This window comes from Trichechus manatus, unplaced genomic scaffold (assembly GCF_000243295.1).
Source record: "Trichechus manatus latirostris isolate Lorelei unplaced genomic scaffold, TriManLat1.0 scaffold00007, whole genome shotgun sequence".
Classification (NCBI taxonomy): Eukaryota; Metazoa; Chordata; class Mammalia; order Sirenia; family Trichechidae; genus Trichechus; species Trichechus manatus.
The window spans coordinates 10190849-10211352 of NW_004443943.1; the positions used below are offsets into that span (position 1 = coordinate 10190849).

Below are 20504 nucleotides of genomic sequence, written 5' to 3' on the forward strand. Positions count from 1 at the left end.
TTATCTCTTCATTTGATGTTCTAGGGTTTCAGGATTGTTGATTCTCTGTTTGGCTTAGTTTTTCGGATCTTTGTTGTGGAGGGACGGCGTGGTGTTTCTGCCTAGAGCGCCATCTTGCCGGAAGTCCGCAATGCATCCTTTGATTTCTTGACTGCTACTTCCATGGGTATTGATTGTGGATCCAAGTAAAATGAAATCCTTTATAACTTCAATATTTTCCCTGTTTATCACAATGTTGCTTATTGGTCCAGTGTGAGGATTTTTGTTTTCTTTATGTTGAGGTGTAATCCATACTGAAGGTTGTGGTGTTTGAGCTTCATCAAAATTGCTTCAAGTCCTCTTCACTTTCAGCAAGCAAGGTTGTGTCATCTGAATATCACGAGTTGTTTATGAGTCTTTTTCCAGTATCTTTATATGTTATTGTGAGGTCTGGTGGCAGTTGCTTAATGGGAGTATCTAATACAGTCAAGTGAAATGAAAGAAACAAAGATAGTCTACAGATATCATTCAAAGCCATCCTGTTTTGCAGAGCTTGGCCAAAGAATAGGAAAATCACATGAGTGTTCTGCCTTTCTGTGTGATTAAATCTCCATGTAATTCATAACGTTAGATTTTCATTAAGCATAGATCACAGACAATTTGTGGGGATATATTGAACTGGTGTATGTTACTGTTACAAATCTGTCTTGGAAGAAGAACAGCCAGAATTCTCCTTAGAAGCAAGGACGGCAAGACTTCACCTCACGTACTTTGGACATGTTATCAGGTGGGACCAGTCCCTAGAGAAGAGCGTCATGCTTGGTAAAGAAAAGTGGCAACGAAAAAGAGGAAGCCCCTCAACTAGATTGATTGACACAGTGCCTGTAACAATAGGCTCAAGCATAGCAAAGATTGTGTGCAGGACCAGGCAGTGTTTTGTTCTGTTGTCCATAGAGTCATTATGAGTAGGAACCAACTCAACACCACGTAACAACAACAATGACAACATGTTAGTGTATATTAACTAGCACTGTTCCAACACTGATTTTTGAACACAGATAAGACAGAGTATGTGCTTACTTCCAGTGATGTAAGAATATCTATTGGCTTTTAATTTTATGTTTGTTTTATATTATGTATATCATTGCCTATTGCCATCATTTCTTTACTCGTCTGAAAAATCCATTTGGTTAACTGATTGACACATATAATGTTTTCATTACTTATATATATTTTAATGGACAGTAAAATATAAAGATCAAAAGTGGACACTTATTAAGAAAAAAATCATCAAGGTTCCTTGATCGTTCTTATAATTGTACCGTTTCTTTGCCCACTATGTATAAAATAAATAAGAGAGAGTTAGATGGTGGGTGAGAGGAGTCTCCTTTTCCCTCCATTTCTGAGTACATGTTGTTAGTGACTTCAGGTGAACAAAGGAGAGAATTGAGCCATAGAAGTAGTTTATAAGATTGAATAAATATACTTACTTCACACCAGGCCTTATTGTTGTATAAAAATGCTGGCTTGGAGGTGTCTGACCTCCTCTGACTTCACAAGGGGGAAGGAAAATAAAGATTAACAGCCCAAGGCTAATTCCTATGAGGCAGAAGTGAGACATATCTACTCTCTCCCAACTTTTTACCAGTTCTGACACCAGCCGTTTCTCCTACGACACTCTGTACTCCCCTGCTGGGTTTGATAGTGCTTTCCAATAGCCACATAGAACTCATAGGCCATACTCACAGTTATGGGGTTTATTAGGGTAGTAACAAGTTACAATTCAGGATCAGAAATGCCTCAGCATACAGTTCTTGATTCAGATAGCCTCTCCTCAGCCATACCCAGCGCCCCCCCAACCCCCATTTCCACCTCTGGAATGACTCATTTTAAGACTAGCCAATGACAAAACTGACCAATCCCCTTGTTAGGGTTCCATACACCTTATTGGCATGGTCCCACCCCCACAAGGGTGACATGCACCTTATTTACATTATGAACAAGCTATCTAATCCCTTTGGTGGGTCACAAGCCCCTTATTTGAATAGTCCTACTCTATCATTTGGCGGGAGTTATTACATATAAAAATGATCCATCGCAGTGCACGCCACTGACCCTAGCCAAGCAGCCTATGGCGACTCATCTTAGATGGAATACAGTTTCTTTATTTTATGGCTTTGGGCTCATTGATTTATTCCAATGTGTTATTTAAACAATGAGAGTAATAGTTCTTGACTGTCTTCATTGCATATTGTTGGATAAACTAAAAATAATTGATTCCTTGGTAATTTATTAATGATATAAGTAAAGCTTTTGTAAGCATATTTTGTTCACCATCATCAACTAATGCCTATTAAACATCATGGAGAAGCTGCAGTTTGTGCATATGGAAAAAAAATTAAAAATATTTATTCATAAAATAATGTCTTGATTTTCCAGAATTATATTGAGAAATAGAATACCAATGATGATAAAAAATAATTCTATTCTAAAAATTAAAAAAAAATTGACATATGCAATTTATTGTTGATAATAACACTTGTTGTTGGTAGGTGCCATTGAGTCAGTTCCAACTCATAGCTACCCTATATATGAAAGAATCAAATTCTGCTTGTCGTGCGCCATCCTCACAATTATTGCTATGTTTGATCCCATTGTTGCAGTCACTATTATCAATCAGTTTGAAGGCCTTCTTCTTTTTCACTGACCTTCTACTTCACCAAGCATAACATCCTTCTCCAGGGATTAGTCCCTCCTGATAAGCTGTCCAAAGTGCATGAGATGAAGTCTCTCCATACCTGCTTCTAAGGAGCATTCTGACAGTACTTCTTCCAAGACAGGTTTGTTCGTTCTTCTGGCAGTCCACAGTATATTAAATATTCTTTGCCAACACCATAATTCAAAAGCATCAGTTCTTCTTCAATCTTTTTATTCACTGTCCAGCTTTCGCATATATACGAGGTAATTGAAAATACCATATTTTGGATCGGGCATACCTTAGTCCTCTGCTTTTTAACACTTGAAAAGAAGTTTTTTTGCAGCAGATTTGCCCAATACAATGTCATTTAATTTCTTGACTGCTGTTTCCATGGGTGTTGATTGTGGATCCAAGTAAAATGAAATCCTTTACAACTTCAATATTTTCTCTGTTCATCATGACTTGCTTCTTGGTGCTGTCGTGAGGATTTTTGTTTTCTTTATGTTGAGTTATAATCCATACTGAAGTCTGTAGCCTTTGAGCTTCATCAGTAAGTGCTTCAACTCTTCTTCACTCTCAGCAAGCAATGTTGTGTCATCTGCAAATCACAGGTTGTTAATGAGACTTTCTCCAATCCTGATGCCACGTTCTTCTTCATATAGTCCAGCTTCTCAAATTATTCACTCAGCATATAGATTGAATAAGTGTGATGAAAGGATACAGCCTTGATGCTTGCTTGTTCTGGTTTTAAACCATGCAGTATCCCCTTGTTCTGTTCAAACAATTGCCTCTTGGTCTATTTACAGGTTTCTCATGAGCACAATTAAGTGTTCTGGAATTCCCACTCTTCAAAATGTTATCCATAATTTGCTATGATCCACATAGTCAAATGCCATTGAATAGGCAATAAAACACAGATAAACATCTTTCTGGTATTCTCTGCTCTCAGCCAGGATCCATCTGAAATCACCAATGATATCCTTCTGTCATGGATTGAATTGTGTCCCCCAAAAATATCTGTCAACTTGGCTGGGTCATGATTCCCAGTATTGTATGATTGTGTAATCTGATGTGATTTCTCTATGTGTTGTAAACTCTATTGCTATGATGATGTTATATGTGATCTCCTGATGTGTTGTGATTTTCCTCCAGAGCTGAGAGAGAAAGCCTTCTCCTGGAGCTGATGCCCTGAATTTGGACTTGTAGCTTACTGGACTATGAGAGAGTAAATTTCTCTTGTTAAAACCATCCACTTGTGGTATTTCTGTTAGAGCAGCACCAGATGACTAAGACAACCTCATTCCACATCCTCTTCTGAATCTGGCTTGAATTTCTGGCAGTTCCCTGTTGAGGTACTGCTGAAACTTCTTTTGAATGATCTGCAAAATTTTCCTTTTGTGTGATATTAATGATATTGTTCAATAATTTTCACATTCTGTTGGATCACGTTTCTTGGGAATGGGCACAAATATGGATCTCTTCCAGTCGGTTGGCCAAGTAGCTGTGTTCCAAATTTTTTGGCATAGAAAAATCAGCACTTCCAGCATTGCAACTATTTGTTGAAACATCTCAATTGGTATTCCATCAATTCCTGGAGCCTTGTTTTTTGCCAGTGCCTTCACTGCAGCTTCAACTTCTTCCATCAATACCATTGGTTCTTAATCATATACTACCTCCTGAAATGTCTGAATGTCAACCAGTTCTTTTTGTACAGTGACTCTGTGTATTCCTTCCAGCTTCTTTTGATGCTTCCTGCATCATTCAATACTTTGCCTGTATAATCCTTCAACATTGCAACTGGAAGCTAGAATTTTTTCTTCAGTTCTTTCAGCTTGGGAAATGCTGAACGTGTTCTTCTCTTTTGGTTTTCTAACTTCAGATCTTTGAATATTTCATTATATTACTTTACTTTGTCTTCTTGAGCCCTCCTTTGAAATCTTCTGTTCAGTTCTTTTACTTCCTCATTTCTTCCATTCACTTTAACTCCTCTATGTTCAAGAGTACTTTTCAGAGTTTCTTCTGACATCCATTTTGGTCTTTTCTTTCTTTCTTTATTAAATTTTTTTTATGGTGCTTTAGGTGAAAGTTTACAGCTCAAGTTAATTTCTCATTCAAAAGTTTATACACATATTGCTTTGTGACATTCATTGCAGTCCCCACAATGTGACATCACACTACCCCTTTCCACCCCAGGTTCCCTGTGTCCATTTGACCAGTTCCTGTCCCTTCCTACCTTCTCATTCTGCTTTTGGACAAGAGTTGCCCATTTGGTCTCATATATCTGATTGAACTAAGGAGCACATTCCTCACGTGTATTATTATTATTTTTTGTAGTCCTGTGTAATCTTTGTCTGAAGAGTGGGCTTAGGGAATGGTTTCAGTTCTGCGTTAACAGTGCATTCATGCCAAAGTTCTGGGGGTTCCTCCAGTCTCTGTCAGACCATTAAGTCTGGTCTTTTTATGTGAATTTGAGTTCTGTTCTACATTTTTCTCCTACTCCATCAGGGACTCTCTTGTGCATTCCCTGTCTGGTTGGTCATTGGTGGTAGCTGGGCACCATCTAGTTCTTCTGGGCTCAGGCTGGTGGAGGCTGTGGTTCATGGGGTCCGTTAGTCCTTATTTTTCTTGTGTCTTTGGTTTTCTTCATTCTTCTTTGCTCGAGGTAGGATGGGATCAATTGTCTTAGATGGCCTCTTGCAAGTTTTTAAGACCCCAGACATCACTCACCAAAGTGGGATGTAGAATATTTTCTTAACAAACTATGTTATGACAGTTGTTTTTCCTTTCTTTCCCTTCTTTTTAATCACCTTTTGCTTTCTTCATGTATGAGGTCCTGATGTCATCCCACAACTTGTCTGGTCTTCAGTAATTAGTGTTCAGTGTGTCAAATGTATTCCCTAAATTCGGGTGGGATATACTAAAGATTGTACTTTGGTTCTCATGTACTTTTTAAAATTTTCTTCACCTTCAACTTGGACTTGCAAATAAGCAGTTGGTAGTCTGTTCCACAGATGGTTCCTGGCCCTGTTCTGACTGGTGATATTAAGCATCTCCATTGTCTCTTCCCACAGATGTAGTCCATTTGATTCCAGGTATTCCATCCAGCGAGGTCCATGTGTATAGTTGCCATTTATGTTGTTGAAAAAAGGTATATAAAATGAAAAAGTCATTGGTCTTACAAAATTCTACCATGCGATCTCCAGCATCATTTCTATCAACAAGGCCATATTTTCCAACTACCTATCCTTCTTCTTCATTTCCAACTTTCACATTTCAATCACTAGTAATTATCAATGCATCTTTTTTTTATTGTGCTTTAGATGAAGGCTTACAGAACAAATTAGTTTCTCATTAAACAGTTATGACACATACTGTTTTGTGACATTGGTTGCCATCCCCACAACTTGTCAACACTCTCCCCTTCTCCACCTCAGGTTCCTCATTATCAGCTTTCATGTCCCCTGCTTTCTTCTCTTCCTTGCCCTTGGGTTGGAGTGCCCATTTAGTCTTGTTTTATGGGCCTGTCTAATCTTTGGCCGAAGGGTGAACATCAGGGGTGACTTCAGTACTGAGTTAAAAGGGTGTCCAGGGGTCATACTCTCAGGGTTTCTCCATTCTTTGTCAGACCAGTAAGTCTGGTCTTTTTTTGTGAGTTAGAATTTTGTTCTATATTTATCACCAGCTCTGTCCAGGACACTCTATTGTGATCCCTGTCAGAGCAGTCAGTGGTGGTAGATGGGAACCATCTAGTTGTGCTGGACTCAGTTTGGTGGAGGCTCTGGTAGTTGTGGTCCATTCGTCCTTTGGACTAATCTTTCTCTTGTGTCTTTGGTTTTCTTCATTCTCCTTTGCTCTAGACAGGGTAGGACCAGTGGAGTATCTGAGATGGCCACTCACAAGTTTTTAAGACCCCAGATGCTACTCACCCTGTAGGATGTAAAATATTTTCTTTATAAACTAAGTTATGCCAGTTGAGCTAGATGTCCCCTGAGACCATGGTCCCTAGCCCTCAGCCCAGTAATTCAGTCCCTCAGGGAGTTTGGATGTGTCTATGAAGCTTCCATGACCTTGCCTTGGTCAAGTTATGCTGGCTTTCCCAGTATTGTGTACTGTCTTATCCTTCACCAAAGTTACCACTCATCTATTATCTAGTTAGTGTTTTTCCCTCCCTACTCCTCCCCTCTCTCATAACCATCAAAGGTTGTTTCTGTGTGTAAACCTTTTCACGAGTTTTTATAATAGTGGTCTCATGCAAATTTGTGCTTTGGCGATTGACATATTTCATTCAGCGTGATGCCATCCAGATTCATTCATGTTGTGAGATGTTTCGCAGATTCATCATTGTTATCATTGCATGGTATTCCATTGTGTGTGTGTACCATAGTTTGTTTATCCATTCATCTGTTGATGGGCACTTAGGTTGCTTCCTTCTTTTTGCTATTGTGAATAATGCTGCAGTGAACATGGTTGTGCATATGTCTATTCTTATACCGGCTTTTATTTCTCTAGAATATATTCCTAGGAGTGGGATAGCTGGATCGTATGGCATTTGTATTTCTAGCTTTTTCAAGGATGTGCCATATCATTTTCCAAAATGGTTGTACCATTTTGCATTACCACCCGCAATGCATAAGAGTTCCAATCTCCCTGCAGCTTCTCCAGCATTTGTTATTTTCTATTTTTTTGATTCGTGTCAGTAATGTCAGGATGAGATGGTATCTCATTGTAGTTTTGATTTGCATTTCTCCAATGGCCAGTGATCGCTAACATTTCCTCATATGTCTGTTAGCTGCCCGAGTGTCTTCTTTGGTGAAGTGCCTGTTCATATCCTTTGCCCATTTTTAAACTAGATTATTTGTCTTTTTGTTGTAAAGGTATAGGATTTTCCTATAGATTTTAGAGTTAGACCTTGTCAGATTTGTCATAGCTGAAAATTGATTGCATGTTTCATCAATTTCAGACTGCAGAAGTTGATAAAAATCTTCATATTTAGTATTATTGATTGGCGCATAAATTTGAATAATAGTCATATTAACTGGGCTTCATTTTAGGTGTGTGGATATTACCCTATCACTGACAGTGTTGTACTTCAGGATAGATCTTGAAATATTCTTTTTGATGATAAACAGGATGTCCTTCCTCTTCAGCTTATCATTGCTGGAAAAGTAGACCATATGATTGTCTGATTCGAAATGGCCAATACCAGTCCATTTCAGCTCACTAATTCCTGGGATATCTATCTTTAAGCATTCCATTTCATTTTTGATGACTTCCAATTTTCCTAGATTCATATTTCATACTTTCCACATTCTGATTATTAATGGATGTTTGCAGCTGTTTCTTCTCATTTCGAGTCATGCCGCATCAGCAAATGAAGGTCCTGAGAACTTCACTCTGTTCACATTCTTATGGTCGACTGTACTTTGAGGAGGCAGCTCTTCCTTGTTGTATTTTGAGTGCCTTCCCACCTGAGTGGCTCATCTTCTGACACTGTATCAGACAATGTTCCGTGGCTATTCATAAGGCTTTCACTGGCCAATCTTTTTTGGAAGTTACTGCCAGGTACTTCTTCCTACTCTGTCTCAGTATGGAAGCTCTACTGAAACCTCTCCACCATGAGTGACCCTGTTCGTATTTGAAATACCAGTGTCATAACTTCTAACATCACAGCAACACACAAGCCACTACAGTATGACAAACTGACAGCTGAGTGGTGGACATAACACTAGAGATACAGATTTTGAAGTCTTTGTTTTTCAAGCCAAGTTTATTTTCTGGCTTTTCTCCATTCTGTTTCTCAGTGGAAATAATAATATATGTAGTTATTGATAAAATGCTATGATAGGATTTCATACCAGTAGTAATTTTTAGTATAGTTATTTTTAAAAATTACTTGACATTGCCATTGTGGAATAGTGGCTGGGTTTCCAACATGGCTTTTGAGAATTTAAAAATTGTAGTTAATCTTTCGATATCCATGATAATGTTCATTTGTTTACAGAATGACAGGAGCAGCCTTCTTTCTGGTGAGCGCAGGGATTATAGAAAGTAATGAAAGAAAACTCTAGGTCAATATACGAGTTCTGGTTAGCTTTTCCTCAACCATTTTAAAGGCAAATGCTCTCGCTCTACTGTATCTTAATCCTTGCTCTGAAATTGGATGAAAAGCTTTGTGTTAAAATTTTCTTTTTCCAGATATCTTTTGAGGTTGTGTTCTATTTTATTCTAATATAAAATATTAAATAATAGAGAAGGAAAGTTTAACCTTTAATTACCTCACATTTTAGAATTCATTTCTTTATCCTCTGAAAGAATAGTGAGAGAATATTCTAAATTATACTCCAGTCTTGCAGCCTGCATAACAGACATGCCATGATTTAAAAGTTAATGTCTATTGTCAGAAGTACAAAGAAACAAAAAACATTCAACTCAAAAACAAATGCTTATCTTTCCCTCTGATAATTTACATTTTAACCATTTTTAAGTGTAGAATTCAATGATATTAATTATATCAACCACGTTGTGCTACCATCACCACTATCCATTTCCAAATGTTTTACATCAGTCCAAACAGAAACTCAATACCCCTTCATAATAACTCTCCCCAGTCCCTGGTAACCGCTAATAACCTTCGTCTCTATGCATTTGCCTACTGTAGATATTTCATATAAGTGGGTCATGCAGTATCTGTCCTTTTGTGTCTGATTTATTTTACTCAGCATACAGTTTTCAAGCATCATCCGTGTCTTCTCATGTATCAGAAATCCATTTCTCTTTATGGCTGAATATCATTCCATTGTATGTATATACCACATTTTGTTTACATATTCATCTGTTGATGGACACTTGGTTGTTTCCACGTTTTGGCTATTGTGAATAATATTGCGATGAACATTGGTATAAATGTATTTGTTTGAGTCCCTGTTTTCAAGTCCCTTGGGTATATATCTAGGAATGGAATTGCTGAGTCATACAGTAATTCTACGTTTAATTTTTCCAGGAACCGCCAAACAGTTTTCCATACAGGCTACATTTTATATTCCCATCAGCAATGCACGAGGTTTCCAGTTGCTCCATATCCTTGCCAACACTTGTTATTTCCATTTTTCTGATAATAGTCATCCTCCTGGGTGTGAAGTAGTATCTCATTGTGGTTTTGATTTGCATTTCTCTAATAAATAATGGAAAGAGCCCTGTTGGTGCAATGGTTAAGCAGTCGACTACTAACCGGAAAGTCAGTGGTTCAAACCTACCAGATGCTCCACGGGAGATCTGCTCCCATAAAAATTACAGCCTAGAAAACCCTATAGGGCAGTACTACCCTGTCATATAGGCTGCTGTGAGTGGGAATAGACTCAACGGCACACAACAACAATAACTAATGGGAAGATCCCTAGATGGCACTAACAGTTTTCACTCAACTGCTAACCTAAAGCTTGACGGTTTGAGCCCACTTATAGGTACTGAAAGATAGGCCTGGCGATCTGCTTCCCATAACATTATAGCCAAAAATACTCTATGGAGCAGTTCTACTCCGTAATACTTGGCATCACCGTGAGTAAAAATGGACTTGACAGTAACTAACAACAACAGTAACAGTGACTAATGGGAGTCCGCTGACATACAGCAGGTCAATACACTTGGCTACTAACTGAAAGGTTGGAGGTTTGAGTCCACTCAGAGGTACCTTGGAAGGAAAATCTGGTGATCCACTTCTGAAAAATCATCCATAAAAAACCTTACGGAGCATAGTTCTACTCTGACACATGTTGGGTTGCCACGAATCAGAATTAACTCCAAGGCAACTGAGTTAATGATTATTAACATTGAGCATCTTTTCATGTGCTTATTGGCCATTTATGTATCTTTCTTTGGAGAAATGTGTATTCAAGTCCTTTGCACGTTTTTTGATTTGGTTGTTGGTCATTTTGTTGTTGAGTTGTAGGCATTTTTTGCCTTATATTTGGTTGAAAATAAAAATAAATAGAAGTTTCAATAAGGGTGATGGTTAAATATTTATATACAATTGTCCAAACTCATTGAAGCTTAAAAGCTGGACATTTTATTGCATGAAAATTACACCACTAAATTAAAAACAAAACAAAGAAAATTGAATTTTATTCCCTCAATCTCACTTTGATGATCACCACAGTAAACAATAGATAATGATTTTTTCTGGATAGTTGGAATATGAAAATGGCATCTTAGAATGTTTATGTTGTTGATTATATGCAAATAGAATGTCATAAGGAGATGTAGAATGCTAGTGCAATGGTACAAGTATGAAAGGACAAGTCTTTGCATAAAGGTGGGGCTGCAAAGAAAAAACACATAGGAGAGAATGGCATAGGTGAGAAAAAAATCACTTGTATTATATGCAAAGACTCCATTAATGGAATTTGGGGATTTAACCTGCATAGTCAAAAAAAAAAAAAAAATGTTGTGCTAGTATCAAGAATGCAGTTCCTGGTATTTGTAATTTTTTTTTTTATATTTAAATAACAGATATGATCATATATAACCTAAAGTTGTGGCGCTCAAACTTTAGAGGGCATGAGAATTCCCTGAGATCTTTCAAAGCACATATTAATGACCATACTTGTCACAGGTTGTGATTCAGAAGATCTGGGACAGGGTGTTGATCTTTCTGATGCAGGTAGAACAAAGACTACAATCAGAACCACTGCCCTAAAAATACATAAAATAAACAACTCAAGAAAAATTTTGTAAACTTTTCCTAAATTGGAAACTTGGCTACTAATATAATAATTTCAATTTTTTTAAGGGGCAAGTGAAAGAGAATGTGAGTTTTGTTGGGGGAATGGAAAGGAGAAATTGCGAAGTTACCAGCAATAATTTAGATAACAGAATGGAGTTTATTATTCATCAGAAATAGGTTAGAAATAAGCTTTGCAAGATAAATGATTCTAGAGCTGATGTGGTTTGAAAGATGTGGGAGTAGGGCAAAAAGTGTTTACTATTTGCAATTAGAACTATCAAAGAATGCACAAAGAAAATGGAATATCTGGAAAAAAGTCACTCAGTTTAAAGCGAATGGGAGAGCATAGCAAGAAATTAGATGCAATATCTCTAATAAACTTTGAAATTAGAGATAATTTGATATAAAAATAAATGTAAACTTAAGTCGTAGTGAAAAATATGGTTAATATAGTGGATAAAATTTTAGTTATAAAGAAGGATCAGGTGAATTAAGTATCAAGGGAGTAGAATTTTAATACAATTAACTCTGAAATTAAATCAAGACAAGGACTGGACAGAGAAAACCCAGAGGTTTCGAGGTGACTTGAAAGAAGCTACATTTTGGATGAATTAAGTATAGCTTAGCTGAAAGGAATGAATATCACAGTTTCCAAATGAGATAAATTGAGTGAATCTATCGGGACCTTGGACACAGACATGCCCTTCTGTTCTTGGACAACATTTTTATACTTCAATAATAGCCTGACTACTGCAAGGTACTCAACATTTAGGTGTCACTAAATGGTTTTCATTGAAAATTTAGCTGGAAATGCATTACATATTGTTACTGCATTTGTTCTACCAAAAGGGATAATGAGAGTATTCATTAGTAACATTTGACTGAGATTGGTCATAAATTTCTACATGACCACAATGTCAAAATTTGGGGGATTGCCAAAAATGTCCGTAAATTTTCAAGGCAACCAATAGAGAATTTTCTGTAATATTTCTGGATACATCAGATTCCTAGTTCAATATTTTATATGTGAAGATTCACATTCTTAGTGTGGAAGGCAGAAACATGGTACTGTATTTGTTTCAGATAAGTGTTCCTCTGTAGTTTATTAGATGGTGCGTTCTCCAACGTACAAAGCATTAAAAACAAATGCTTTTGTGGATTAGATCCTATTGGTTACAAATAACACAAGAGAACTTGAGTTTTCCTCGGGGTTCTCATAAAGTCAGCTACTTCTAGAGGGTCAGAAGTAATATGTTTGCCTATGATAGGTAAATACTGCTCTTTTGAAAAGTCGGTAAAGTGTAAATACTTGTAAAAATAATATAAAGTACTAAGGCAATTCATGGAGGAAAGGATAATCCTTTGAAATGATGATGCTCCAGCAATTATATACTCATATGCTAACAAATAAGGCTCAATCTATACCTCACACTAGATACAAAAATTTACTTGAAAGGATTCCTATATCTAAATGTAAGAGCTAAAACTATAAAACTTCTGGAAGAAAACAATGGTGGAAGTCTTAGTGACCTTAGGCTTGGCAACAATTTCTTAAGTACAGTATTAAAAGCACATATATAAAAGAAAAAAATTGAATTTCATCAAAATTAAAAGCTTTTATTCTTCAAAAGACATTTTTAGTAATTTGAAAAGACGTGACGTAACAGAGAATATATTTACAAAACATATATCCAACAAAGGACTTGTATCTGGACTATATGAAAACACAACTCAATAAGAACAAGACAAATAACCAAATTAAGAGTGATCAAAATATTTGAGCAAATACTTTATCATAGAAGATATATGAATGGCCATTTAGAAAATATGAAAATTGCTCAACATCATTAGCTATTAGGAAAATGCAAATGTAAATCTCAATGGATACTACTACAAATCCACTAAAGTGACTAAAATTAAAAAACAAAAAAACAAGACTGACCATATCAAACATTGAAGAGGATGTGGAGCAACTGGATCTCTCATACACCAGTAGTGGGAATGTAAAATGACGCAACCACACTGAAAAGATAGTTCGGCAGTTTTTAATAAGTTAAACATAACTCAGTGATAAAAAGAAAAGTGCTATTGATACACACAACCACTTGAATGAATCTCAAGGCTATATGCTGAGTTGAAAGAATCCAGTCTCTGAGTTACATAGCGTATGATTCCGATTTTATAACACTCTTGAAAAGACAAAAGTACAGTGATAGTGAACAGAACAGTGGTTGCTGGAGATTAGGAGTGGGGGAAGCAAAAACAAAGAAAAGATCTTCGTCATCATGGAATTCTTTTATATACTGATTGTGACGGTGGCTACACAAATCAATTCCTGCTGTTGTTAGGTGCCATTGAGTCAGCTCTGACTCATAACAACCCTATGCATAACACAATGAAATGCTGCCTGGTCCTGCACTATCTTCAAAGTCATTGCTATGTTTGAGCCCATTGTTGCAGCCACTGTGACAATCCATCTCATTGACGGTCTCCCTCTTTTTTGCTGACCCTCTACTTTACCAAGCATGGTGTCCTCCAGCTATTGGTCTCTCCTGATGACTTGTCCCAAGTAAGCGAGGCGAGTCTCACCATCCTTGCTTCTAAGTGGTATTCTGTCTGTACTTTCTCCAAGACTGATTTGTTTATTCTTCTGGCAGTCCGTGGTATATCCAGTATTCTTCGTCAGCACCAGAAATTTAATGTGTCCATTCTTCGTCGGTCTCCTTTTTCATTGTCCAGCTTTGTCATGCATATGAGATTGAAAATACCATGGCTTGGGTCATGAGGATATTTCTTTCAGGGAGAAATGTATTTTATCTCACTGAAACATCTGCATTTAGGAAACAACCTTCCCAGACATTAAGAATGTCATCAAAACTGTTATTTTGATCTAATATGGTAGACATAAATGGATTGATTCTTATCTTAATAAAAATGTAAGCCCAGATGGAACAAAATATACTCAGATTAATTTCCAAGCATCTTGATATTTGGTACAAAATACCAGTAATTGTTCATCTTAAGCTATGCTGAAAGACCATGCATGCTATAATTAAGATTTATACAACATTATAATACAATTATATGATCAAAAATTTGCTCTCCCTATACTTAATATCATTCGTCAGGTGATAAAGTTTCAAATGAAGTCAAGAGCTCTCATAATAAAAGATATTTGGAAAAACATCCAAACAAGAATATTTTCCACTGTCTTGTTCATAAGCTAATTAACACTGTACTACATTTGAGTCTGCTTTCCTGAGACTGCATAATTTTAAAACTTAATTTACTAATGAAATTGTGATCTTGTTACTTAGCTAATGAAGGAAATAAATAAAACAGACACACATATTACTTATTTTTCTCAATTACATGCTGAAATCTCAATGTCTTTCAGGGACCCCTGAGGATTACCCACGATTTTTCCATATGCATCCTAAGACTGCAGAACTTAGTCTCCTGGAGCCAGTAAACAGAGACTTTCACCAGAAATTTGATTTAGTGATTAAGGTAAATTAAACTAATTTCTTATTTCGTTGCATCTGTAAACTGATAATGAAAGAAACCTGTAGAGGCTACTGCAGAAACGTTTATGTCATTAAAATTAAAATTAATTTGGACAGAAACGAACTAAAATTTTTGTAAGAAAACAAGTGAAGTGCAGTTTTCATATATTGGGTTACATTTCTCTAAACTAGTTTTTGCGTTATTATTATGAGATTCAAGTGCTGAATATTTTTAATATGTAATAAAGATGCTAATCAAATGTAGATATTACTACATAATATAAATTATTATGTCTTCTAACATTTATTTTTTTTACTAAAAGGAATAATTTTTTATAGTAAGCATATAACCTGTATGTATATTTTAAATGTGCATGAACTTATATTTTTGTTTTAATAATGGATTATTTTTTAAATTTAATTGCTTTTCCAACATGTAACTGGAAGCTATTGCTTACTCAAAGATTCCTCTAATATATATCTCACTATTTTCTTTATGTTAAAAGATAATCCTAGACCTGAAAGATTTTCAAAGCAAGGAGAATACGTTTGGCATTACAATTTTGGTCTAATACTAGCTAGTATGTTGTACTGAAATCATGTGAAAGGTACTGTGGAAACCCAGATAAGCTGACAATTAATTCTTGTGGACTTCATTGAGGGGTGAGATTCGAGCTGGGCAGTGAAGGAGGAGTAGGAATTTGACAAATAGAGATGGTGGTTAGGATACGGTATTTTAAGTAAAAGGAAAGACGTTAGAAAGACACGGAGTAATTTCAGTATGCATTGCATGACTTTTTTGTATCTGTGCATATAAAAAAATTAGCTATGAAAATGCAGTCCCGTGATATTTGTCTTACAATTTTTAAATTTAAAATTATTAAAGGAAAAGGAAGTAGAGTGAGAAATCTCACTACTCGTGTATTGTACAAGGTGCAATATGTACGTTTTTCATTGTTATTGCTGCAACCTTAGTACCATGCTCATTTGTACAGTTTGGAACCTGAAGCTCATTGAGGTTGAGTGCTTTGTTCATTGTTACACTACTAATAAGCATCAGGATTGAGATTTAGAGGCAAGTTTATCTAAGTCAAAGCCATCCTCTTTCCACTTCACCAGGACTCAGTTGCTTAAATGGTTGTCTGGTTTAACTATCTAAAAGTCCAGCTGCAAACAATATTATTTTCACATGCATTTTATTTTAGCTCAAACCAGGAGATATTTTCTTAACACCAGTTATATTATACATGCCAAAACCTATGCTTACTTACTGGCCCCTTGTCCTTGAAGAGCTTGTAGTATAGAAGGGGAAGAGTCATATAAGCAGATAAATCAAAGACAACACTTCAAGTGCTAGCAGGAAGACATGCCAACAAAGCACAGAATAAAACCCAAACCCATTGACGTCAAGTTGATGCCAACGCATTGTGACCCTATAGGACAGAGTAGAACTGCCCCATAGGGTTTCCAAGGAGCGGCTTGTGGATTTGAACTGCCAACTTTTTGCACTTTGAGCTCTCAACCACTACGCAGAATATGGACATTTGAGTTAATCTAGAGATTCAGGTAAGATTTTCTAGAGATTATTCCAAGCTAAATGTCTCTGGATAGAAAGGGTTTAGCCAATGAATAAAGTGGAAAATATGTTTGAACAGAAGGAAGAGCAGGAGTAAAAGCTTGGAGGCATGAGACAGCAGGCTACAAGCAGTTAACCGGGAAATGAGGTATAGAGCCAGACCACAGAGAGAGCCTTATGTGTGATTGCAATTGCCTTGGATTTCATTCAGTAGGGGTTTGGGAGTTATTCAACGAAGAAAGACTATTTTTACCGTTTGTATAAAATAGCCATGCATGAGATTCATCTTCTTGCATTGACTATTTTAATTATCATGGAATTGTATAAAACTCAAAAACGTGTATCCATTGTCTACTGGCAATCTACCTGGAGTCCTGTAGTGCTGCTATTTGGGGGAGTTAAGGCATTTGACAAAGGACTGTTTCCAAACCACCACATTTGAAACCTGACATCAATTATTTTCTTTCATTATCAAAGTCAGTTGTCCTAGTGTACCTGGGTACTGAGTCCATCAATTATGAAAAAAAAATCAATTACAACAGGCCGCAGTTAATTTTTTTTATGTTTTAATAACACTTTATCTTATTAATGGAATTTTTTTACAGACATTATTAGATTCAAATTATTGTGTTTTGTGTTCAGTAAAGGGGATAATAAGCAAAGGTATCAATCTGTAAGAATAATAATGTGCCACCTGCTTGAATAATAGCTGAGTATTGTGGCATCGTTCAGGGATCCAATGAAATGCTATGATTTGGCAGTTTTCCTCGGTAGTAAGTCCTGCAGCTTCTTCCCTTTTTCTTATTTTAATAATGCTTCATTTTTCATTGCCCTAAAGTTTTTATTGGACTTGATCCCAATTTCTGGTTTGAAAGCTGAGAAAAAAATAAAATAAAATGAAATATCTTTTCCTAGACTTAGAGGAAGAATTACGTTTTAAAAAGCTGTGTGAGCATTTAACAGCTGGTGAGTATCACGAATTAGAAATTTATCATCTCCATTTTTTCTATTTCTGTCAGTGATTTATTCAGCATGCTGACAAAAATGTAAAGGTGAAACTAGGGAGATTAAATTAACTAGTTCATAGACTTAAAAATATTAGAAGATTAAAATATGTCCATTTGAAAGAAAAGAATGTTCTATTTCAAGATAACATCTCAAGTTTTAGTTAATTTTAATTATTTAAGTATATTTAAAATGAGGTACATATTTGAAGTTAGTCAGTATGACCTGTCTGAATAATATGATATTTCTTCTTAAGTAGGGAGATTCATAAATTTAGTTTGCTCGGGGCAGTTCATGTTTATGCCTGTTGTCCTTGAGTAATTATTAATAACACCCTTTTCACTTTCAAAAAAATGTCCTAGTTTGGAAGATAAATTAGGTGATCATAAAGCCAAAAATACTTGAGGTAGAAATATGAAAACTCTTTTTAAAGATGCTAGATTATAGTGAATTAGCTCATGTGTGGAACATCTGTAGCAAGGCGCAGAAAATTCACTTTCCTTTTTATAAGTGCAGTATTTTTTTAAAAGTATCATTAGTTGATATATACGTGCTTTAAGCCATCTAATACGAAGAAACTAACCTTGAATTACTGACAAATTAAAATGAGCAAATAATTAATAATCCACTGTCTCTCAATTGCTCAAAGAATAATTGTATTTTTATCTAAATTCCTTTGATTAACAACTAGCTGCAAGGATTACAATGAAAATACGAACATCATTGAATCATGGTCCCTTTGTTTTTCATTTTGTTACTCAGTGACCTACTTCTACTAGCTAGCAGGCTGATTTTTAACTTTTTTTCTTTCCAAGTCATGGATATGTTGACCCTTATCTGGTACCCATCACACCTCACACTTTATGTTCCAACCATACTGAACCACTTCCAGTGCCGTAAACTCACCATATTCTTTGTAGCCTCCAAACATTTACAGATACCACTCCTATTCCTGAATCATTCCTCCCGTTTCTTGTCAACAGTCTAAGTCACACTGATGCTTCAGTTTTCAACTAAGACGACCCTTTCTCTGGAAAGACATCTTCACTGGTTTGTGAGAGTCTCCTTGCATCCTGTTTATCCCTATCTATGTTGGCTGCCATCACTCAATATTAGACTTGCATATTTATTTTCTCCTAACCTTTATAGGAGAGCAGATTTTAATGTTTTTTTTTTTTTTTTTAACTTGTATCCTGAATCTCTAACCCTACCTGTGTATAGCACATAGAAAGTTCTCAGTAAATATTTGTTGTAATGATTTTCTCCCTGGCACAGTGAATTTTTTAAGGCTACTGGTTTTGAGTACCTGTATCTTCATTGTAGTTGAATACGTACATTCGAATATGTATGTATTTGATATAATTGTATCTTGTGTTTCTGTTCATAGTAAAGATGCGATGAAATTCTTAAATAAATTCAATCCCTGGAAAAAGGTTGGCACTATGTTAAAGCACAGTTTGAGTCCTCTTCATGACTGTATCAAAAAACAAAAACAAACTGGAAATAAAAAATTAAGAAAGAAAAGCCCTCCTTTCTTCTAAAGAAGAGATATATTTTTGACACGGAAGATGAGCCACAGAATCAATACGGTCAGCCTGGATATTGGTGGTGATGTGCCAGTCCTCCTGACAAGTTGCTTTACTTCAATAGTTTGAAAGTCACAGGACAACATCTGAAAAATGACTGAAGCCTAAAAAAACAGCGACTACAACCCTACACGTGAATCTCTTATGCTACAACCCTAGAAAATATTTAGCTTGTATGTGAATAATGATACAGATTTTACTTTACTACACAGGCATCAAATAGAAAACTCAGATTCAGTGTTTTTAAAGCACACAAAATTTGTTAGTTTTCAATTTTCCAAGTCCTTTTTGAGTGATTATTAGGTACCTGACATTTAGATTGTTGTAGAAGAGACAGAATTGTATAAAAACTCTACTTCAAAGAAATCACAAGTATGGAAATTATACGTTTAGTCTTTCCTTTCTGATCGCTACACCCATATTTTCAATCCTGGATGAACAACTACTCCTGGTATTCTACAATCGTGTAAAATAAAAAATATAGCAAACTAAACACATCGTTTTGAAATGTCCAGTCTTCTACTCTTGATTCTTTTTCTTAATAACAGCATTACCATTGGTCAGTCACCCGAACTTAGAGCCCTTATTTCCTCATGGATCCTTTCTCTCATGTCTCCCCATCCAATCACTTATCAAGTCCTAACCAGATACCTCTGGAATTTCTCTTGAATAGCTCCCCAAGTTTTCATTCTCACTGTAATTCTCTGTTTCTCATCCTCACAGCCTATAATCTCGCACAAGGGATCTCTCTCAAACCATAGCCTCATCTCCTTGCGTTCTGTCCATCACTACATCTTTCTCCCCATATTTCCAATAGAGTTCTTCTAAAACAAACAAATAAATGATCATGCTGGTCTATATTGTCTTCAAGTTACTTTACAATTTGTCCCCTACATTAATTTCCAGTAGAACTTTAAATGTCAGGATCAAACAGAGTAGATAGCAAGTCACAGATCATCAGCTATCACTCATCACTTCTCAAAATAGAAAGGATGAAATCGCCCATGAAAAGTAAAAAAAAAAAAAAAAAAAAAAACTATTAAAATTCATTAGATCAGTTAAGATGTTGAAGTATAGGTTAATATTCTTTCTGCTGTAGTATGAGTATGTCATTTATGAATAAAAGAGAGAGAGAGAGAGAGAAATAAAGAAGAGAGAAGAAAGCCATGAGCACTTCTTTGGAAGAGATTGAACAGAGGTCATCAGTGGCCCAGGGTTAGAAGAAATTAAAAACAAAAAAAACACGCAAACAAAAACACAGCTGCTGTTACCAGACCACAGGAAGCAAGACAAATGCTATGGATGACATGCCTTTATATCTCTGGAAATATTCTAACCATGTATTCCTAGTCCTAATCTTATAATTTATTGTTAAAGTATGAAACACACACACACACACACACACACACACACTGACACACACACACACACACAC

The 20504-nt window shown here is 36.0% G+C and overlaps 1 protein-coding gene across 16 annotated transcripts in view; it reads left to right on the forward strand.

Annotated features, from left to right (window-relative positions):
* The window catches only part of PCDH15 (protocadherin related 15), an 803588-nt gene that overhangs the window by 393722 nt on the left and 389362 nt on the right, over window positions 1-20504 (forward strand). For all 16 annotated transcript variants that reach the window (XM_004369889.1, XM_004369890.1, XM_023739508.1 and 13 more), the window contains one exon: window positions 14794-14906. In XM_004369889.1, coding sequence (XP_004369946.1) covers window positions 14794-14906 — 113 coding nt within the window. The remainder of the gene's footprint in view (window positions 1-14793; window positions 14907-20504) is intronic.